The 24,652-nt window shown below is 35.8% G+C and overlaps 1 protein-coding gene across 1 annotated transcript; it reads left to right on the plus strand.

The window, feature by feature from the left end:
- Window positions 1–316: 316 nt before the first annotated feature.
- On the plus strand, window positions 317–24,091 carry bdg (sodium-dependent transporter bedraggled). The gene is made up of 12 exons (XM_018551771.1): window positions 317–381; window positions 14,448–14,626; window positions 15,970–16,186; window positions 18,169–18,422; window positions 18,727–18,950; window positions 19,094–19,250; window positions 19,340–19,620; window positions 19,762–19,893; window positions 20,121–21,569; window positions 21,919–22,146; window positions 22,227–22,424; window positions 22,999–24,091. Exons 1-12 carry the CDS (start codon window positions 317–319, stop codon window positions 23,902–23,904), a joined length of 4,290 nt encoding a protein of 1,429 aa, XP_018407273.1. The 3' UTR covers window positions 23,905–24,091.
- Window positions 24,092–24,652: the final 561 nt, after the last annotated feature.

Genomic DNA, 24,652 nt, shown 5'->3' on the forward strand with positions numbered 1-24,652 from the left:
GGAGTAGCGAGAATAATTAATGATCTTTTATTCCAAGGCGGAACTTGTTACTTGAAATTAATCGAGCGGTGGCTTGCGGTACCTTGGAAATCAGAACTATTTCACCTGAAGATCGTACGATTCGCGCGAGTGAGGGAAAGGAGAAGAACGAATTCAGCTCGAGGAAATTACATCTCCTTGTTTTGCATCGTGAAAGAAAAGGAGTAAAAGAACCAGGAAAGCGAGATTAGAACAGCAGGATCGATTTTGGCGGATGACGTTAATGTAAAGAACGACGATTATTAACGTAGTAACGTTAACGTGACATGCGATGAGGATGAGCCACGATCCAACGATCTGCCATCAGTACTTCTATTGCAGCCAACGTCGGCATCGCGTCAGGTATTAAAACATTCGTAAACAATGCGCGAGACACTCTGAAAAAATATACTAAATCTTAATACATATTTCTTTGAATATAGTAATACTGTGAGTAAATCAATACACTGTGTAAAAAAATAAAATGTTAATTTTAACTTAAAGACGTTGAGTGGATATTTTCCGAGACATGCAAAAATGTTGAAATTAACATTTTATTTTTTACAGTGTATTTACTTAATAAGAAAATGATAGTTAAAACAAATCAATGGTCTTTGTATCAATTAGATATATGTTTACTCTCTAAAATTTTTTAAGCGAATTGTCATTCTGAAGAGTAAAAATTCCCTCTTAAGGATTGGAAATTCAGCTACTCTTTTCCAAGACTCAGTTTTCACTCTTTAGAGTGAAATTCCACTTCAAAGAATTTAGAGAATACATTTAGTAAATATTATTTAGGATTTACTTAAAACCAACTCGAAAACAAGTATTTATTATTAGTATTTTTTTCAGTGAATTTATAAAAATATAACGTGAACGTTTGGCATTTCATTATTTCGATTTGATACCTTATTCTCGATAAATATTGCGTACGAAAGCAGTAGGGAAATCGGTAATGTATGCAGCGTATAGCATTTTCGTACATTTTCGTATGCGATATTTTTCGAAAATACAATCCCAGATTGTGAAACTCGTTTGCTGGCTTGAATCGCGCTCCGCTTGAATAATTAATTGTAAGCTTGTGGCTTCGATCGAAACGCGGCGTGCTTCGTGTATGCGACATATGCCATCACATTTCAATTAACTGCGCCTGTTTTTTGTTGGTCAACTATTGATTAATGAACGAACGCGGACAATATAAGTATACGGGTATGTTTCTGTAACTCGATTCGATTAATAATAAATAAATTGCAAACTACCTAAAGGAAGACCAGCTTGAAATATTTCACGTTATTTTATCTTATGGTAAATTCCGTCGCTCACGCTGTAGTGTATTATACTAAAGACTTCTTTCTCTATAATTTTAAATGAAAAGGCATAATTAATTTTGACAGTGTAATAAAACATGTAGGTTATTGTAAATAATATGATAATTGTTATTGGGTATTTCACTTTCTAGGAATCGTGATGTGAGAAAAATTTATTTATTGATTTGGCTCAAAATTTTTTTAAGCGAATCTATCAATATCACCTTATCCATAGATAATATTTTGTATATCGATATATATATAATCTTTCTAAGTAGTAGAAGTATTATATTTCAATATATATTTTTATCCATATATAATTTTTAAGTATACTAATTTACTGATTCCAGATTTACTCCGAAATTAATTTTGAAGTGAATGTTGATGATTTGCATTTTTCGTTTTTAGATTGATAATAAAATATACATATAATAAATATTTATAATATTCATATGTTTTTATATTTAACTTACATTTACTAATTTATAAGTGATCGAATTCGCTATTAGAGAGACATCGAGATTAGAATCTCCTTAAATTATACGCACGTATAAGCGCCGCTTTATTTAACGTCATCGACAATTCGACGCTAAATAAAAAATTAGTATCGTAGCAACGTTCGTCAGAACTTGATAATAGCAGGATGTGAGAGGAAAACGCGGAGGGAAATTTATTACCGCGAGAGTTGTTTGCTCTCGGAAGATCCGAGGTGCAAACTCACGTTCGAGGGGCTGGACGGACGGCGATTACGATTTCATTCGCCGTGGTATCTTTTCTTACGGTTTTACGGCCGTCCGAGTACACTTGAGCGGCTAGCGAAGCCGCGAGATGATTCCTTGCTTCCTCTCGCGCGGCTGTAACGTCGCTCTTACAGCGTTCAACAATCCCGGTGTAATGCGCTCCAACACCGCGACATCGACTTAACGAACCATATCGAGTCGTAGTCGTTGTAACGTCAGGTGCGGCGCTCCGTCAAATTGGCCGGCGTGTTTTACACCTGAAACGACTCGACGACGTTTCCGCATCGACGGTGTTTATTTGCAAAGATGCCATCCGACAGCTAACGAACGATCAGTTTGCACGGCAAACATTCATTAAACTTTAATAAACGACAGAAAATTAACCCTCCGCTGGCAATTTTAAATCTTCTGCACTGAGAAAAAAATTGTTTGACTGAAGTAATTTAGTTTGTCTTTATTTCTTTTGTTGGAAAATGTATGTATTTAAGTTTAATGTAGGTAATATGTTTGACTCAAATACGTAATACATACCTACGGTATTGATGTATACTCTTCGTCGAAAGAAATAGAGACGAACTAAATTAATTTAGCCAATTGTACTATTTTTTTATTGCTATGTCAGTAATAGAGGATGTTGAGAAACAGAGCGAATTTTTTGTTCTGGATTATATAAAAATTGAAAAAATTCTGGTATACTTGTCAAAGCTTTTAATACGAGTTTTTACCATCACAGAAGTCGGACTGTATTTTACTTAATTTGCTTACGTTTGCAGATTTAAATTTATCTTCCAAAATTTACAATTAAAATATCGATTGTATCTTTAAAATAATTTAAAAATCACAATTATTGACGGAAATGAAGTTAATTTATAATTAAATCTTTGACGAATCTTTAAAGATTTTTTGACGTAACTTCGTACATTTTGCATTGATATGGAATTAGCTTTTTGAAGCTGACGTCAAAATTTGTATCACAATTGTTAGGTCTGTGAGACTCATTTAATGTATTAGAAGAGACATTAATTAATTTCAAGAAATCAAAATAACATTATTCATATAAAAAGGAATAAATACTAAGTTTATTTTAATAACAATAATTAAAATTTATATGGGAATATTATTGAGACTTTAATAAATCTACACTAAAAAAAAATAAGGTTTCATTAATTAGAATTCTGATTGAAAATAAACAAATTAGAGAATTTTCTGATTGAATCTATTATAGTTCTAGTTAAGATAATCAGACTTTTGATTTATGTATTTAGAGTTTTTTTGGTATACGTTTATTTTTAACCAGAAACTTTTTTTAGCTTTTGAAAAGGATCACTACTCAGAAATTTGACACATACTGAATGCTCGATTAACGGAAAGAAAAACCGTGTATGACGACTCAGATGAATCACTCCTCGCTTTATCTTGTAAATCTTGCGAAATTTTTCGGAAGTTATTGACCGACATTCTGTGTCAAGGTCGCAACGAGTATTCGCTCGCGTTTGCGGTATATTCACAAAAAATAACCGCGTCGTGTCTGGCGCCAATTCAGAAATTTAACACAAAGAGAGTGGATTCGTATTTCAAGTTTCAGCAAATATAAATAAAATTCGAAAAAACGAAAATAACGACTTCTCTAACGTCTCACCGACGACAGCACGCTTTTGCACGCAAGTACGGAAAACCGAGCGGTCATCGGCATCTCATAAAACGAACGTATCTCGACCTTGCACCTCTCCTTGAAAAAAATTACACGGTGACGTCGACGCCGTGTAATTTCGCGGAGGTAGGTAACGTTTGATAAAAACGTAATGTGTGTCAAGTAAGTGGGATACGCCACTTGCGGCATCGAAAATGCCAGTTGCTTTTTTCATATCGTAATAATGGAGGAAGCGGACGAGAGACGAGGGTGCCTCATAATGCAGTGTTTCCTTCGATCGTCTGTCCGAAGTAATCGAGATTCCCTTAAGCACGCGATACTTCACTTCTTATTTCACGCGATGTCTGTCGCTTTCCGTTTCTACTTCGACTTTCGTTTTATAACATACGTGGAGATCTTTCAGCCGGAGTTAATTTTCCAACTCGGACTAATCGAAGAGAGAAAAACGAATGTTTGCAGCCCATCATGAACGGTGTGTCGCAAACAGCTGTCCTGCGAGAAATTAACGCTTCTTTGTTATAATAAGGAGACGCGACATCTTCCACAGAGACGACAATGTTGACTTTCTCATGACAACTGTGTCTCGATGTTGCAAATCTCCACGCACGACGACGTCTCTCGCAGATCTTATCCGTAACGTATTGCGGCAGAAAATCGAAGTCGAAATCGCATTTGGCAATACACGGTTAGAATTTTTTTAAGCCGGGGAGAGTTGGTTAATAAAATAAACTTATATCATTTGAAACCGTCTGTATCACCGATGATTTAAATAGACTTAAATTGAATCAAGTGACAACTCGAGATATCTCTAATGTGAATCAGGACTGTCGGATTCAATACCTTAGAGATCGAGTACTTCGATCAGCCAGTTTAGGGAGGATGGAGGTGGTACATTTATCGTAAGAGTCTAAATTGCTTCATTTTAAGTGTTTAAATTACTGTTTAGAGTTTATCTACGAATGACTTAGACGCAGAGCGATGAGTGCGTTACAATTCGCGAACTTAAACCCTGTAACATTGTTAGTTCTTTATGCAAGGATAATGCAAGCGTGCACATAACGATAAATACCAGCCTTTAGAGAACTGAGTAATGTTCTTTGCGAAAATTTAGTGGAGACAGACAGAGAGAGAGAGAGAGAGAGAAGAAATATATAATTTATGTAACGTGCGTAATACTTGAAAAACGTGTCTGAACAGTTTAAACGTTCTTAGAAAATTAAATAGTTCCCTCAAACGAGCATCAAAATAAGAAGAGAAATAAGAAGAAATCGAAAGGTAATTAGGTGAGCGATTAAAGTAGGATATATTTAATAGCCGATCATTATGAATGCAATTCTTCTGTAATTTCTTTTTTATTTTATTTCACAAAATCATAAAATTACATAAGCAATTTTCGACAGCGCGAATTATGTGGGTGCTGCAGAAACGTTTATTTGCGCGTGCTTATATAATAAAATCACAAGGACTTACACGCGTATATCTGTTTAAAGACAGTCGTTATTTTAACAGATACATTTTCAATGTTGTGGACGTAAATCATATTCACAGTTCGTATTTCCTTGAGATTATTGAGCAGACCCTCGCGGATTAACTAGAAAATTACATCGAGATCGAGCAAAACACTCCTAATGACGTGTTATTCCTTTTTTTTCTCAGGTTATAATCAAGAATTAATTATATCAATTTTATCTTATTATATATCTGCCATAGGATCTATATTTATATTGATAAAAAGTTTAATATTCTCATATTTATAAAAGTGTTTAATAATATGCAATGTATGTACGATAAAAATAACATAGTAGAGATTCTGTGCTAGTAATTAGTTTATCGCATGTAATTTAAATTTATCGCATGTCAATGCATATGTAAAAATAATACGTCTATATATAATGACATATCGCTACAACAATTGATCCAACTCTAAACTTGTCATTTTTAAAAACTTCGTTTTCTGAATTATGTCATTGTGCAGCAAATGAATGATATATAACTTTGGACAAATATCAATGCGAAAAATACCAAGTGCAAAACATTCAATACTTTTTCTCACAATCAATCTTGTTCTCTTGACATTTTATCTCTTTTTTCTCTCCTCCCCCTCTTTTTTTCTTCCTATCTCCTCTGCTCCTCAATGTTACATAAATTTTGTTTTTATGTTGGATATGTTATTATTGATATGCGACTCATAATTAACAAGAAAGATCATATTCATGTTAAAGAAATGTCATATTCATCAGGATATTCACTGCTAGAGATTCCTTTCACGTTGCTCTCATAAGAAGCGTATTTTCATATTCTTTTCCACAATTTGATTGCGATTAGAATCATATTATAGATTGATCTAGAAATTACGAGCGTTATCGAAGTATTAAATAATTGCAATCACCATGTATTTCAATCTAAAAAATGTTGATATATCTCTACGATAAAAAAATACGATAAAATCTACTAAAAATACTGAAACGAACATCAACATCACAAGCTTATCATATTATCGCCGGCTGTTTATTTATCATATGTATGTATCTACAAAGACGGAACACTTTCTTAAATATCTACTTATCCAGTAGCAGAGCTTATTAAACATTTTTCTACGTTCTCGAGATGTAATCCGCCGAATAATTTTATCCAATTTCCCGACGAACCACGGAGAAATGTGCGTTCACATCAATTCCTTATTTCGTCGTGGCACGCGATACAGAAATACAACTTCACGCATTCGTCGAACTTTGAATCGGTCATACCAAGGACAGTACCAGACGGGTTTATTGCGCAAATATTCAATTCGTGTGGTAAATACAAATATTTGTCAATTCTACTTCTGAATGAGCGCCTGGCGATACGCCCGGCGAGCATAAATGCGAAACGCCGCGGGTGTTTGTATTCTGCGATTGCGATGCGATTCTTTTCTGAGACTTTATGAGATCGCGCTGTTGTGCGATTATCCTTGAAATTCACGCATGAGATTCATAAAATAACAGATGCATTTGAAGCGCATGATTATAAAATTTATAAGCGTAAAATATTTAGATGCACGTACTCTCTAAATTCTTTGGAGTGGAATCTCACTTTAAAATCTCACTCGTTAAAGATTGAAAATTCTATCGCTCTTTGGAGTGATTTTCCACTTCAAAGAATTTAGAGAGCGCAGGGAGAAATGGAAATGTTTTGTGAGATAATATGGATTATGGAAAGAAAAAAATTTCCTTGAACATATGTTTTATTCTTGGTAGTTACAAAGCTAGAATTGTTCAAATTTAACAGTTACAACTATTCTATTCTGTTCCTCTTCCCTTTACTATGTATACGCAGCTGCTTCAGTTGATAACTGTTCACTATTATGAATGACACTTTGTGTGATGTTCTGTAAAGTGTTTTTAATAATGCCAGACATCTTACACGTGCTGCGTATATCCTTATACAGAACAGAAGTTTGTAGCAACATGGCTGCAACATTTGTAATGTTACTACAACATTGCTGCAGGAATTCTTTCATGCCGAACATTTTAGTGAAAAATTCGAGAATCTCGTCTCAGAATTTTTTATCTCATTTGATTTTTCTTGTCTTGTCTCGTCTCGAAGAATCCAAGAAATCAATGCCAGTTACAATTAAAGAGCTATCTGGTTGTATAAATTTTTATTATAAAATATAAATAAAACGAAATAGTCGATAATCTCAAACGAGATAAAATTCGAGAATCTATGAGCGAGAATATCTGCCTATCGGGACGAGAAAATTTTATCAATTATTTATCGAGAATAAAGCTAGACACAATGCGAGGCAACAGCGACAAGAACGACGATAGGAATAGTACAGAAATAAGCGATGTGTAAGCAATTGTCACTTCCCATTGCACAATGCCGAAAGAAATAAAAAGGCCAACCAATCTGATCGCGTATAGGCTCTTCCTGCTTCAAGATTATAGCGTGTATAAACGAAATGAAAAATCTGAATGGTGATTGGTGGGCTATAAGGCGATAGACACAGAATTCCAACTCGTCGAAAATTTATCGCTATTGCCTTCTATTCTATGTCCCTGCATTCCCGAATGTTGGATTCCTGTCTGTTTCTATCTCTACAGCTGTAAACGTAATACGAAGCAACAACGATAAGAGCAGCGATAGGAATAGACACCAAATTCCAATTTATCGATCGAAAATTTTATCGCTATTGCCTATTTCGTGTTTTGATTTGCATTCATTGACGTAAAATTACGATATATGTATTCCCGTATATTTTGGATTCATCTGTTACATACATAGGATGTTTAAGAAATCTCGGAACGACACAATATTCCGAAAATGAAACATTTTAAAGAAAAATGTTAAACAATAATAAGATTAAAAACATACGAAAAAATTATATAAGTTGATACAAAAATTGTTAGATGTCAGATGTCGATGTTTTTAAGTCAAGTGAAGAGTCTCTGTGAAGTTAGCACCTCAACTTTAAAAATTGGAAATTTTAATAACAGTACTGCTTGCACCCGCAATAGTTCTAAAGTTCCTGATAGGTTTCATCAACAGTACTGTTAATTTAGGCCAAAAATTTTTAAAAATAAAAATATGCGGTGCTAACTTCGCGTGGCATCGCAAGATTTGAAAAAGCCGATTTTTATGACGGAATCTCACAGTACTCAAAGAGTACTACAATTCCTGATCGATTATAACAATAGTACCGGCCATTAAATATTTTTAAATAAATTTTTAAAAAAAGAGCTCGCACCTCAACTTTCAAAAAAATTATTCTTTTTGCGCCATTTTATAATACTCGAAGAATACTACAATTCCTGATCGGTTTTAGTGACACTACCTACCTTTTTAATATGTTTAAACAATTTTTCAATCCGCGCGCTGGCACCATACGTCAAGAGTAAAGTACCCCTAAACGGCCAGTACTGGCCGATTTTTCGACTTTTTCCGACAGTACTACAATAGTTCCGAAGAAATATGCAGGTGTCGACTTGAGTACTCCTCGTTTAATACGTTTAAATAATTTTTTAAGTTTTCCAGCGCACGGATCGAAAAATTGTTTAAACATATTAAAAAGGTAGGTAGTGTCACTAAAACCGATCAAGAACTTCACAGAGACAAGTGAAGATCACTTCAAATTTTTTAAACAGAAATCTTATTTTTTATCATATATTTTCGTAACAATTGTTGAGATATTTTTCATTGATTATTAATCCTTTTTTTTTGTATAAAGAACTTTTCTAATTTAAAAGTTTAAGTATCACGGGCATTAATTCAAGCTATAGAAATTGCACAATTAAATTCACAGCTTTTTTTAGTGTGCGGTTTTTGTATAAAAATATATATGCATATTAAGGCATATCAGATAGTTGCGTGTAACTTAATTAAATAAGATGTTTGTTTTGCATTTGTATGTATATTAATAGCACTGTAAAGACAAAATGGAGGAAATAACAGACAAAAATGTTTTTATATTTTTTTCGAAGGTTTTTGATTTCTTAATCCATAATGAAATGCATCATTTGAATCAAAATCTGTAATACAATTACACGGATATAATGGATTTGTTTTTCTTTTGCTGCACTAGAAATTTTCTTCTCGCTCTTGCGAAATATCAAATATAAACCTATTTCACTTTAAATGCAAAAAGTGTATACTAGTTCAGCTATAAAAACAGATCTATAATTAAACGGACACTAAGATTTTGTATAAGCGGTGTTTCTAGTTGATCAAGGATTAATTCGTTCTCTGCGTATGTATTTCAGCCTTGCTAGGCAATGTCACTGAAATTACTCACAATCAAATTCCTAATATGACGCGCTTGCCTTGATAAACTTTATGGATTTTATCAAAGACCAAGCGAGCGATCAATATTTTCCCGAGTCCGTAAATCACTAACAGGAATGCCTTGTCTTCTAAATAAGTAAGTGTTTGTATGAGGCGAAACCTTTGAGTTAGTCTTGTCGAGCTAAACTCATCACTTGACTGACGTAAGAACGAACAGATAAAAATTGAAAGATATGCCCAAAAATATCCTGAATTATATTAGAAGCAAAAATTCTTTGTGATCTCACCATTATGAGAATTTTGCAAATCCATTTTTACGAATACAGATTTTCTTCAGTTCTCGTGGAAAGAGATATTCGCGAAAATTAATAATTGATGATGTATAACGTATAGACCGCATTGATTTTGTATACGAAAAATACACGGAAAGAACAATTTCACTGAAATATCAGAAATATAGATCTGAAAATAATGTTAAACAGAATAATTCTGGTTCAAGATAGAATATTAAAACTTTTTGTAGTATTGCTCATTACGCTTGAATTTCCAAGTTCTATTGCATAGAAAATTTTTAGTGAGCGCAAAAGAAAAACAAATCCATCATATATCCGTTTGATTATTTCGAGCTTTCTAAAATCTGTAGAGTGGAATTTATTTCTAAAGTGTGACAAAAAATGACAATTGAGCCAATATTGAAAAAAAGCTCGATTGTCAATTTCTAAGAGCGAGATTTTGCTCGTTAGAGAATTAAGCGTCGAGTGGCTCATCACTCAGTGCGATTAACTCGCGATTTTATAGAACCGAGTTCAATCCCACCTGCGTCCAAACGCGATTTTTCGCGTTTAAGGAGCCGAAAATGTGGCTCCATCTGGTGATTAAAAGGTCTATGATCATCAATGCCATTCGGATTCGGCGTTATATTGTAGGTCCTATTAAAAGTTCTATAACAATGTTCCCATACCCATTCGATTCTTGAGCTGCCATTGTATCCGTACCGTGGCGCATGTGTTACTGAATTTTTTTTATAGAGAATTTTTGTTGAAGAAAAGAGTCCGTAAGAAGATTACATTCCACTGAGTTTAGAGAATTAGATTCTATAATATATATTCCATAAATCTTAGAGAGATTATTCTCAAAATTATTTTTCGTGTCTAGTATCCAGCTCAATTTTTAGATACTTCAGCTAAATCGTTTTTTCTGCGTTTCGGCATTTCAATGGTATACTCCAATTTGTTTTTATTGTCGTTTTAATCGAGTAATCGGGTCGAGACACCGGTTCAACTGTTTCGCGGGATATTTTCATCGAAGTGGTCAGCCTCGATCGATCGGACTGACCCACGCAAAATCGGGCACACAGTCGTGCCGAGTGAACGGAAGAGAAAGAGGAAAGGAGACCAGAGTGGTTATCGTGTCAAGAATATGTGGCGGCTCGCGTGCTCCTAATCGCGAGCGGCATCGGTTGAAGGGGCTTCAGGGTTCGCGGTCATTAGCGGTGACCACGGCGGTTTGCTGTATCGATCCCTCGCCCTTTGTCACTTCCTTCGTTTTTAACGACCTTCGGACCTCGCGTTTCGTGCGCCCCGAAATATCAATGACGTCAATTTAAAAAGCGACTTTGCTGCTTTCTCGGTACTCGGTGCACTGCGTCGACGATGCCGAGCTGATAACAATTCCGTGTCGACGATCTTTATAAAGCTTTTCTGGGAAACTGCAAATAATACTATAGATTGGTCAAGAGTTAACTGTCCGTAAAGACAAAGTCCATGTTAAAATGGTAATTTTTCGTAATTAAACAGAATCGTAGATCTTATAAGTTAAATGTTAAACTAACATCTTACTCAGCGGCTTCTGTTTATATTTAACAAGTAATTGGTAAATGCATATAAATAATTTAATAATTCGAAGATGTATTATTCGTTAACATCGATTATTATTAAAACATGTTCTATGTACATGGAACGTGCGATTCATATTGAATCTTTAAGATAACAATGCCCCATATATATATATATATATATATATATATACATTGAATAATGGTACAACTCGCGGTATTATATAATTAATCGATAAGAATGTACTCTATTATCTATGTTATGTAATCTATTATATAGCTATTAATGCAAGCGGTTTGTTTTTTTATTGTTCAGGCATGCTATAACTGGCATACAATTAACATGTATTTGTGATATTCGTGCCGTGGAGTTAGCGGCACGTGATTTCCACTCTCAATTTTCAAGCACCGATACGTACGTGGGCGATCGATGATGAAAAATTCCAAAATTTATTAATGTTTTGTGATATAAATATGCAGCACAGATTGCTGTGACGTCAATCCGTACATGTATTATCAAATAATTTACAAGTTAGTGATCTAATTATTTGCTCCTATATGACCTTTCGTTCATTTTCTTTGCTTTGCAAGATGGTGTTCGATATCAAATGACATTGTTATTAAGACAGAATCTATATACTGATTGTGAGAAGAGAGCTTGATATTTGCGAGTATAATTTCATGATAAAATAATTGTAGTTAATAACTGTTATAATGTTATTAGACAAGATTGTGGCAGTAATAATTATAAATATATAAAAATAGAGCTCTTAACCGTAATTATTTTATCATGCAATTATATAGTAGCAAATATTACTTTCTTTGCGTATCTACGTAAAGATTAAAAAAGATTATTCAACAGTATAGCTCTATTATTAAGAAGGCCAAAAAATTTCGGATTTTATTATTTACGAGAAGAGATTGTTAAATGTAAGTCAGGTATTATATTGTATATACGTTGTGCATGTCCTCGTTTCTTATGAGTTAAAATCGATGTGTATAATAAAGTAGTGATCATTTGTTTTATTAATAAGTTTATTTTAAATTGAATAGAATTTGAAAATTTAGATGTTTCGACCATCACGATGTGTTAATTTAAACTTGAGAATAATTCTGTTGCCTGAGCTACATGTGCATTGGAGTTTGAGGAGAATAGTGTTAATAAACGGTACGGATCATCAACAATGGTTCAGCAAATTTCATACCAGAGAAACGGTCCATAGAATTTGAAGCTGTTCTATTTGTTTAATCTTTTCAAAGTAAAAACCGGGACTTACCAAGAAACAAGAATTAGTTTTAAAAAACCATGCCAAGAGCACAATGTATATATTAATTCGAAAATCTTGATTATAAATGATAGATATACATATCTTATTAAAAAGTCTTTGCTCTTCAAATCTGACGTTTTGCATCAATATACACATAAAACATACACAGAAAGTATAGTTTTGCTGAATTATCTAAACATTTATATTAAATCTAAAAATAGTTTTGATGGACCATCAAAATAATTATGTAAGACGTTCTATATAAATTGATGTCTATATAGAATATCAAATCTTTTTATAACATTATTCATTATGCTCGAGATTTATACGTAATTATTTTTGATGGATTGATAAAATTATTTTTAGATTTGTATTCATCTAAATTTTTATATATTACCAAGATCTTTTTTTTTCGAGTATATACACAAAAAAAAATTTGATCAGTCGACAATCATTAATTTATATTTAATAATACATGTGAGCATATCGTATCGTATATTTCAAGATTACGTTTACATGAAATGTTACATATTATTTACGTTAAGTTCATACAAATTTTTTCTATGTAAACAATATACAAACAATGTAAAATGTATAAATTATTACAAATTGGCTAACACAGTACAGAAAAAGGTAATTAAGTTTTATGATTCTTAATATATTTAACTTTAATATTGATAAATAAAAATATAAGCGAGATAGAAGCTTGAGTGCAGTCCAGTGCAATGAGAAAGAACATATAAGCTTCGATGATCCATACTTTGTTTACATAGATGACACGTAAAACATATAATTTACGTAGTTTACATTGAATACACGTAGAGGAAAATTATTATATTTCACACCTAAACACACAACCCTTATAAAGAGGAGCAGCTTGATGACGCACCGACGAAACTTGGCGGAAACTTCTCGAACGGAGGAATCTCCGCTTCGACGCGTAACGATCGTGATACGCTCCGTCTCTCTATTTAGCCTCTCCATCTCATGATAACGGTACCAATCTGGATGGTCCATCTGTTATCGGTATTAGGCGCGCGATCTACCGGGTGTGTCCGCGTGATTTAAATCCCCGGTGGGATAATCACGTTAAGTACACGATAGAGCCCCCGGCTCGTAATTCACTGTTGATTTCCTTCGTGTATCATCGACGACCGCCTTATTGGATTTACGAGGACCCCTACCATTCGTGCGATTGCTTGTTACAGCGATTAGGCCGGGGATACAAAGATTTCTCACTCCTGCTAATTTTAGCGCGGTCTTCTGCGTAGAAACACGTTCAGATTCTCACTTGAGTACCTACCGCCTATGGTATCATTTTATATCTTTGTTTAACATTCGGTGAACAGCAAGGATAAAATGATATCTTCGTGGCACTTGAATGGGAATTCTGAACATAGCTTAGGATGTACGCTCCGCTGGGTATATTCGTCTGGGTGTATCTCTGTAGGATCAGATGGATAAGTTTATAGTAAGACGCGATAAGACTCTTTCCGTATTAAGACAGCAACACGCGATAAAATTCCACTCGACCTAGTTTCACCGCGAACTGACATGATCCCGCAGAAATCTTCAGCATCAGCTAGACTACGATCGGAAATGGAGATGTATACGATAAAATACCTCGCACTCTCTATAATCTGCTAATTTTACAAAGTAAATGAGACTTGCTGCGTCAATTAAAGATTTAGTTGCGCTTTCGCACATTTTCTTTCAAATATGAAATTAAATTACATGCTGTTTTAAAATGAATTAAAACAATTTTGTAAAGTCGATAGTTTCCAGTGTTTATCCGAGATATCGAGAATTACTTTTAATTAATTAATTATTTTTAATAATCGTACATTTTTGTGATATCAGTTCCAGGCCATGCGAGAGACAGAGAGATGCCAACAGGCATAACGAGAGGAGCGAGGACGACGATGAAGACGAGAATCCTCTGGGAAAATGGCCTCACGCTCTCAGTTCGACCCTCGCGTGCCTCGGCTGCACTCTGGGACTCTTTAACATCAGCAGATTCGCTATTCTTAGCGTACAGTTTGGAGGTGAGTGCCATAACACGTGCGTCAACCACAAAAAGATGCCACAAATGTACTATCAGGGCCACCGCACGAATATTGCCTTGTATCCGTCTTATGTTACGAGTCTTACGTTCCTTTAACATATTATACCCATAAGACATAACGTAAATAACACACAAAGAACACAGCGTAACCAGAAGTGGTAAGTTTACTCTGTGAAACTTTTACAATGAATTATCACTCAGAAAAGTGAAACTTTACTCTTAAAGTATGAAAATTGAGTTATCAAGACTGACTTTTCATTCTTTAGAATGAGATTTCATCACTAAGAAAGATAAGAGTATGCTTTGTTCTTTCTTGTACGTTGTTTACAGATGGCTACACGTTGAAGCAATGCAAGGTTCTGGCATAAAATAGAATAAGACTCTATCCCAATACTCGTGCAATGACCCTCACGTGGAGGACTTCATTAGAAGTTCGGATTTCTTCTCTCGCGACATAAGATGCGAGTCGTACGTGCGAGATGAGAAGACTTTTGACGCACGTAACTTTTTCGCGGACCGATTTCAGCGAGAAACTGAGACCGGTCTCCGTTTCGACGTGATCGCGGTTTCGATGTTTTTAGCACGCAGAAAACGCGATCTCCGTGCTTATACTCGTGACTGGCGAAATTTATGCGCACTACTGGCAATCGAATTCTTATTGCTGGGTCGTGTACGGCTCTCAGTCCGCGAAATTGTAGAGTCCCCATGACGTATGCGGCGCCAACGCGAAATAAGACCTTCCAGAACGAGCAAGAACCGACGAAATTACCGCGTCGTGCCGTGTTGATATTAATTCATATCGCAGCGTGCTCTCCGTAATGTCAATAATTAGTTCCACGGTTATTTGCGAGAATAATGACCGATTTTATTGAAGAAACGGTCGGATACCCACGTCTAACGTACTTACAGCAACGTTTCTCAATCGTGAGACGTTTTCCTTCGTCCCTCGCGCGTGAGGAATTTTTCTTTACCTTCCCATTTGCCGACGTTTTTAATCTTTTATTCTTTAGTAGAATATATAAGTGTAAGATGCTATACGGAAAGAACAATTTAATTGAAGTATTTATAAATTTGATTAAATACAGATTTGAAAATGATTTTGTTGGACCGTTAAAATAATTATGTAAGAATCTCAAGCACGCTGAACAAATATCAGAAATTAACTTTATTTGATACGTTTTAATTTTTTGCAAATTCTCTTAAAAAATGTAACTCAAGTAACAACCACGGAGACTCATACATAAGCATTTCACTTGTACTGGATTTTAAAAGTCATAATTTAATTTATTTTAACTTATTCTTTACTTCCTTTTCTTTTTGCAGCAAACTTCATGATACAGTTCCTGATCTTGTCTCTTATATTGGGCATCCCGCTGTTAACACTACAAGTATGTCTTGGACAAAGATTGGCGGCCGGTTCCGTAGATATGTGGAGTATATCTCCGATTTGTCAAGGCGTCGGAATAGCCTTGCTCGTTGCGCAGGCATTCATCGGTATCTACAGTATAGTCGGTGTATCGTGGATGTTTGTGTTCTTCAGGTAAATTTTTGATGTAAAACTACATTTTAAAACATACCTCTTAACCCTTCATTTTTAATCTGGATATTTTTTGCAAATTTAAGATAAATTTTACTCCTTTTCTTTGAAATAAAAGAGGGCAGAATCCGGTTCTCCCTCCTAAAATATCTTAAAATATTTATTTGCAGTAATTATATAGAGATGTTGAGTGAAGAGTGACTTTGAATTTTTCCACACATTTTGAAAACCTATTTTCTGAATTCTTTGGAGTGGAATCTAACTCTAAAGTGTAAAAATTATGTCAGTGTCTTAAAAAAGAATGGCACAATTTTTATAGCCTTTAAAAGGGGTATGTTAAGTTAGCACCCCAACTATAGTACTCAGGAGTTCTGATTAGAGTTCCCACTTCCTTTTGACGAGACGAAGAGTTCCCTATAGTTAATAACAAGAGTTCCGCTCAATAAACATTTTTTTTACATTTTTAAAAAATGAGGTGCTAACTATTTATCGAATTTCGAGGTGGAATAGTTTTGAGCGGCTTAATAGCTTCAATTTGCGATTGCCTAGAGTTCCTGATATGTAAAAGAAATTTTCGAATATTAAAAAAAAAATTAAAAATTTTTGAAAAATTAATTTTTAGGTACAATAGTTCTGATGATAATTTCTGCTTCTTTTTGACGATACGAAGAGTTCTCTATGATTTTTAATGACATATGCGCTTAATAATCATATTTAATAATTTTTAAAAAATGGGGTGCTAGCTTTTTAACGAAATTCAAGGTCGCATAGTTCTGATCAGCTTAACAATATCAAGTATTTTGTGAATACCTAGAGTTCTTGATACATAAAAAACATTTTTGAAGAATAATAAAGTTTAAAAAAAATAGTAGAAATCTTTGAAAATTTTTTGAGAGTACCGAGTAGTTCTGAGTTGCGTTTCTTATAGTACTCGACGAGTTCTATCGAAAACTGTTAGGTGAAAAAGCGATTGGGCCAACGCAACGGTTTATTGAGCAGAACTCTTGTTATTAACTATAGGGAACTCTTCGTCTCGTCAAAAGGAAGTGGGAACTCTAATCAGAACTCCTGAGTACTATAGTTGGGGTGCTAACTTAACATACCCCTTTAAAAGTGAGATTTGACGGATTTGACTCTTCAGAGTGACAATTCACTCTGAAAGTTTCAGAGAATAGAATAATCAAAACTTGGACTGTACAAAAAAGACCCAGATTGTAAATGGAGAGAATAAAAAACGAATGCAAAAGGATTAAGTTAACGCTGCACTATGTGCAGTTCATGGTTCGAGATTCGCAATTTGTTATTTGTATGAGATTTACGAACAGTTTAAATGACCATATTTGTCAAGTCATTGTTTACCTTACATTCATATCAAATTACTAACGATTTTTTATTTGGACAAAATTAAAAAACACGGATTACAGTAAATCAATCAATTTAATGTTATTATATGATATAATAACATTATATCATATAATAACATTATTAATAACGTTATTATATGATAATTTTCTTATTATTAATTATATGATATGTCAAGATTCATGTTTAATCGTATAAATGTTATTTATATTCAAGAAACTATCTATCTACACTATTTACTTTATCTACTTATTTGTATTTCTATATATTAATTTTAAATTCTATATAAGTTAATAAAATACTGAAGATACTTTTGATTAAGTTAATTGGATTTGGATTAAGTTAATTTGATCGATGTCATTTTAAGTTTTGATGAAATTCAAAACGAACGAGTTTGTATTTGAACCTGCATACTCTAAGTTTAGTAGGTCAAACAGAAATAATGGAACTCGCAAACCCTTAGAGACACGTCCTGGAAACAACGTGAAATTAATATATATTTACGATGCAATGATCTCATTAACTTTTTCGAGTCTCTAAGGCTCCTCCGCCGGTGGATACAATATCGAAATGTCATGCCTTGTTGATCAAGTAGGACAAAATGCGTGGTACATTGATTGCAGAGATTCATTCATAACGAAGCAGGACAAGTATCGATGGGCGGAGCCGTTTCTTCTCTATCGAGAAGACAACCGTTTTACACACAACACCACCGCTTCGTACAAATTACACGAGACTGTTCCGGATTACTTCAGCGGTGCTGTATTACAAAGACATCATTTGATTGACTCTAATCCTGGTGTGGTCACGTTGAAGTTCCAAGTGGCTTTCAATTTAGCCGTCGTGTGGATGATTGTGTTTGTTTCACTGAGTAAAGGTGAATCTTTTTTTCTACGAAAAGAGAAATTCTACGAAAATTTTTTTATACTAGTTTCTTTCACTAGCTTTTTGTGACAGTCTTTTAACGTATTGATTTTTATAAAATAAAACAAAATAAGGAATATATATTGAAGTAATTGTTCGAAAACGTTGAAATCAGCAAACATTTATGTCCTTGTTCAGTATGATGCGTCAGAAAGAAAATTTTGTCATTATTATATTTCACATAAACTTTAAACCATTATCTTTTGGTTCAATATGTCGCAAAAGATTTAATTTTTATCATTTCTATTTTAATTTAGGACTGAGATCTTACGGAAAAGTTGTGTACGTTTTCACACTAGCGCCTGTATTTGGCACGTTAGTCCTTTGCGCGAAACTGATTGGACTCATTCCACCGGGCTCGTTCCACCAACTTTTCCCTGCCACTGTTTGGAGCGAATTCTTTATTAATGGGAAGTCATGGGTGGCTGCCTCAAACGAGGTCTTCCTCACATGGGGGTTACTCGGTGCAGCCGCTATGCAGGTATCATCGCTTACAATCTTATGATGATTGTTTAACGAGCACAATTTCCTTTCTCCTATGATTATTCTTCGATTGATCGTAACACTTAAACGATGCAATCGGTAGTTGCTCATTGGAATACATTGGAACACTGCCAATTTCAGATAGCAGCTCATAACAAGCACAAGCATCTTCTACAGCGCGATACAAGTCTCGTGGTGATCTTGACGTTTGTGGTTCTCCTTCTCGCAGCTTTCCTCGCGAATACCTGCGTACAAATCCTCAGGCTTCACGGCTACATCTACACTACTAGTTCTTTCGGTAAATTGCCGTTTTGTGTTACCTCGAGCAATCGGAAACGTTGCACGGAAAGCGTTCGTACAAGTTATTATTCTTGGATGATTTCACAGAGAGAATATCAGGGTATACGTTTATGAGGCTTGCCAATGAACCAGCACCGCCAGGATACAGCACCACGCCAGAAAGATTCATGTCTCACGCATCGTTTCTTCTTGGACAGCGTGTAATTCGACCTGGCGTGGACACAAGTGCCGAGTCCGGATACCAGGTGCTACGGTTAGCCACTGAATTGGTGCCTTCGACACTGGCATTGTTAGGTACTGAACAGGTGTCACCGTTCTGGGCAATTCTGTTTTATTTCATTCTCATCTTATTTGGAATCGCACAACAGGTACGTAAACCCTTTCCCGTTCTCGATGTAAGAGATACTAAAAATAGAATTCTCTAACATCCGATAAAAAAACAGTCGTAATCTTAGTGGTCATAATATATAATTAAGGAAATATGTTTGAAAGTTTTGTCAATATTTTAGTTGGCGATCTGGCACTGTGTAATAACTGGTATAATGGCGATCAATACGAAAATGATGAAGCTCTGGGAAACCACGATCACGTTTTTCAGCTGCGCTTGTGGTTACATACTTGGATTACCTATGGCTACGGAGGTATGTTGGAATTCTTTAAATTCAATAGGATATTTAGCAGAAAACGCGATTATACTCGAACGCACGCAAATATTTACATTATTAATTACACATATATGAGTCACACGAAGATACGCATTTTCATTTACGCAATATGTTAATATGTTACGCGCGTGATTCAGCTATGTAACTTGGGTATACCTGTAATATTATCTCTGTCTTTGGATAAGGTTCCCAGCTCTTATCAGATAGAGCGTACAATCTTTCATTCCAGAGAACTGTTATCAGCTCTTCATTTTAGTTCGCTCCGGCGCACGTATTATAGTATCGCAAGTGCGTCCGTATTAAAACGAAAAATGAGTAATAACGTTCACTCGGTAGTGCGTCGCAGCGTGCCTTGCTATTTTTGCAATGAATTTTTGGAAGAGAAATATTTAACGGAACATATAACACATTGCGCGGCGGTCTTGGAGGAATGCCCCAACAAATGTGGGGTTTACGTTCCTCGCAGAAACCTGGAGGTACACGAGAAAATGTGCGACAAGGGAGCATCGATAAGAAACAATCAAATAAAGGACATCCAAGATTCGGTGTGGAAAGAAAAAGTATTCTCGATACTGACCTTATTGCGTTTAGCTGTCGATCAGGGAGAAAAGGAGCGGATTCGTTTGCAGGATGATCTCTCTAGGAACTTAAGCCTACTGCATTCTCAGCAGGAATCTTTCGCCGCATTGCAGTTGAATATCGAGGAAGCGATCAAAGAATTTCGCAGTAATCACACATCACTGAATCGGAGGTTGAATACTCTGGAGATGATCACTGACGATATGCAGCATTGCACTACCTTGAATTTACGACAAATCTCTGAGCAGCTAAAATTACTGGAGGGAGAATTAACTGACGAGCAAAGTAAACACGTGTGCACGCCAAACAATTGGTTCCAAGAATTGAAAGACACGAAGACGTTCGTTGCTAAGGAGAGCGTACGCACGAGCGATATATGGCAGGAACATTCGCAACGTATCAACGATTTGAAATTGGAATTGGAAATGAGATGTAAGAATACGAATGAAGTAATATCCAAACATGATATTTTATCAGAAAAAGTGAATAATTTGTCGAAAGAAATCTGTAAGCACGCCGAGAGCGTGGCCAAACGGAAATCGGAGATAAAAGGTCTAAAATTTCAAATGAAGGAGAATCTGAAATATATCGAAGAACTAATCGTAGAAAATTGTAGACCGGAACCATCGTTGAGTTTATGTTCCTGCGAAGGTGTGGAGAATGCCTCAACGAATGGCCATATTATATGGCGAATCGATCGTTACAAAGAAAAGATGAACGAGGCAAAGGAGGGCGATCGCGCGCTCTATAGTCCGATATTTCACAACAAGGAATATGGTTACACTCTGAGAATGGAATTGTTTTTGAACGGTAAAGGACAGTGGAAGGATCGTCACATTATCGGATGTTTACGCGTAGAGAATGGAAAGTGGGATCCCTTGCTAGATTGGCCCTGTATTCTTAGAGCTGTCGTCAACCTACGAGACCAAGATAATCCTGCAAACGATGTTAGAAAAATCGTGAAAACCGTGGGCCGAGATAAGGGTGACTCGGATCCCGATAAGGAATCTGGACTGTACATGTTTATTCCCCATACTACACTGAGCAGATATTCCGGTTATACTAAGAATAACGTTATATTTTTGGATATACAAGTGAAGGATATAAAAACAAGTGCTTCGACAATATCATTAGTGTAGTTTAATAAACTGTAATATTTTTAATGATAGAGTAATGGCAAAATTAATGGTGAAATAAATGGTAATCATTTTAATGAAAATGTATATATATATATATATAATACATATATATTTATTATATATTTTTACTATTACTAAAATAATAGAAATTCTCTAATTATCATTTTACCATTAAAACTAAAAAAATATTTTTATTTTTCTATGTATATTTTCATAAATAATTTTAATAAATGTATACTCTCTAAGTTTTATCTTCATTATATGTTATTTTATGTGTTTGCAGTTGGGTATTTATGTCGTATACTATCTCGATTATACCGTCGGTGGTGGATGGTGGATAATATTTTTGTATCTAATACAAATCGTCGCTTTGTTCGCGGTCCGCGGACGACCACATTCTGGCGAGGCAGTCGTAGCCGAGTTATTCTCACCAAATGGACGATATCTCAAATACTGGGTCGCTCCTCTCCTCTCCTTCACATGGACCGTTGTTCTCCCTCTTACTTTGATGGTAAGTGCAGTTCTTGTTAGACACAACGAAGCTATTGAATCGCAGTTAACGGTGCGTGTCATCATTATTGTATTCCGTAGGCTCTGAGTATCATAGTATTCAAGAGCGGTGACTTCTGGGAACTGTATTCTTATCGTCGGACGAGCAAAGATTACTGGGTTGTGTGGGCAAGGCAACTCGGGACGGCGATTCAATTGACACCGATACTCATAATACCGGTGGTGTCTGTCATACAGGCGTGTCGATACTTGAATAACGGACCACCCGATATATTCGATGTAAGTATTCTTGTTTGTAGAGTATGATACGGTTATTATACCAGACACTCCCTCCTGTGTACAATGTCTGTATGCTATTAGCAGTATTAGCAGTACACACTAATTAATGACTAACACATATCTATCACACTATCTTTCTGTTCTTGCTGACAATAGAGCGAACAGGTGGAAGTAACAATAAATCATTGTGAACAATGTAACGGCGTAAGTTCTCACTAATTTCTTTCTGTGTTAATGTTGCGGGTGTTGTAGCGACATTACTTTACGATGTGTATTAATACGCTCTTTAATAATATCTCTATAAACACAAAGTAACAGTATAGTATAACATTACAGCAATTATAATTTCTCACTCAACAATATAAATTTAATGTAACATATAACAGTTTGTGTTATTGAGTAAGAAATAATAATATTGATGTAATATTTCTTCATGTTTATCGGGATTAATTTATCATAAGTCGTTGTATAAGCAATTATACATAAAGTTGTAAGTAAAATGTATAAAAATACTCATATTGAATTAAATGCACCGTATTCATCTTCAATGAAACAATCCGTTTTATTTTTGCAGAGAATTCAATTGCTTTGTCGGCCCATGGATTCGGAGGATCCTCGCGACGCTCAGACTCAAATTGGAAACGACACCAGCACCAGCTTGCATGGGAACGGAATCTTACCCACCGCAACCACGGAGATACCTTTCGAAGATCCGCCGCCGAAGTACACACCTCCGCCAAGCTATACAACGGCGACCGGAGCACGAATCGCGAAGATGTTACGGCAGAGCTTCCGACGAAGCGTGCGAAGGATCGCGAACGTATTGGGGGAGAGCAGCGCGCCTCGACAAAGACCGGCGTTGCAGCCACCGCCTCCTGATTATGCGACCGTCCTGGTGGAGATGAATCAGAGTGGCGTACCGCTGTCGCACGATCACGTCGCAATCCACGTGTTGTCGGAGCCACGACCAGACGTGACAAATACTGGCGACAGTCGGCATAGCGTGGACGTGTCGGCGATCGAGCGTCGTCATCGGCCGAACACCATCGACCGCGCCAGCAAGATCGGCATCGCAAGCAGATCGCGCACGATCGAACGCACTCACTCGACGATCGACCGTGGTCGCCGAACGTGTGCGAACGCTGCCACGAATACCATGTCCGGTTCGAACTTGACGGCCGCCGACGTGGCGAATCTACTGCGTAGCAGTATACGTAGGGGCACCGCGAGGACGCAGCATTCCTTACGTAGGAGCTTCTGCCACGAGGCACCGACGACGGCGGCGTCCGTCGAAAATCTAGTCGAAGCCGCTGCACCTATCGGCGAGGACTCCTTGATCTTATCGAAGGACGCCCCTCTAGTCCCTGATGAACAGATCGGCGACCGCAATCGCCTCGACGGCGAGGATCACGACGATGGCAACGACGGCGATGAGAAGAAGACTGCAAGCGAAATGGAGAGTTCCGTTTCTGTGATATAGACTGATACATCGGTTGCACGAAATCGGCATTTCGGGTCGAGTGACTCCAGCAATTGACTTTATGACTCCATTGCCCCTCCCTCTTTAAGCTGTAATTTTTACTTGTAATATATAGATGGAGAGAAGACTTCATTAACCACAATCGACGTTTAACGACAATCGATATCGATGCGATTTGCTCACAGCCTCCAAGTACTTGAATTTCCTCGAGATGATTTTTGTTCCCGAGCCCGAGCGATTGCACGCGTCTGTTACTACTCCGAAGTATTTTTGTGTTCTTACCGTATTTATTTTTTAATATGCGATATACTTATACATATATACATTTCTTCGTTAAAGAAAGCATGAGTAATATTTTGCATAATATTATCCAATGCACTTTTAAATATCTCAGACAGGGTTGGCAAGTAACGCGTTATTTGTAACGTCGTTACCGTTACAAGTTACTTTTTTCGGTAACGAATGGGTAACGGCGTTATATTTTCTTCTGAGTAACGTTTTTGGTAACGCAGTTACATTTTTGAGGTAATAGTAACGATTTCATTAGTTACTTTTATCGTTACTTTATGTAAGTTAGGTTCTTTGCTTTATTGTAACTTTCTGCTGCTTGCATGTGTTTGTAGTTTGCGATACGAGTACATATTTCGTATCATGTAATGACAGTTGATACGATTTTGCAAGACGCAATATTCTGCATTGTTTAATTTGTGAGTAATGATTTTGTAAATAATTTATTTGAGAATTTATA

This window comes from Cyphomyrmex costatus, unplaced genomic scaffold (assembly GCF_001594065.2).
Source record: "Cyphomyrmex costatus isolate MS0001 unplaced genomic scaffold, Ccosl1.0 scaffold146, whole genome shotgun sequence".
Classification (NCBI taxonomy): domain Eukaryota; kingdom Metazoa; phylum Arthropoda; class Insecta; order Hymenoptera; family Formicidae; genus Cyphomyrmex; species Cyphomyrmex costatus.

What these genes read in the sequence shown, in the direction of transcription:
- bdg (XM_018551771.1), top strand. Translation starts at nt 317, where the DNA reads ATGAGCCACGATCCAACGATCTGCCATCAGTACTTCTATTGCAGCCAA. An exon ending in CTACACTACTAGTTCTTTCG is followed by an intron (nt 19,251 to 19,339) that starts GTAAATTGCCGT and finishes ATGATTTCACAG; the next exon opens with AGAGAATATCAGGGTATACG. An exon ending in TATTTGGAATCGCACAACAG is followed by an intron (nt 19,621 to 19,761) that starts GTACGTAAACCC and finishes TCAATATTTTAG; the next exon opens with TTGGCGATCTGGCACTGTGT.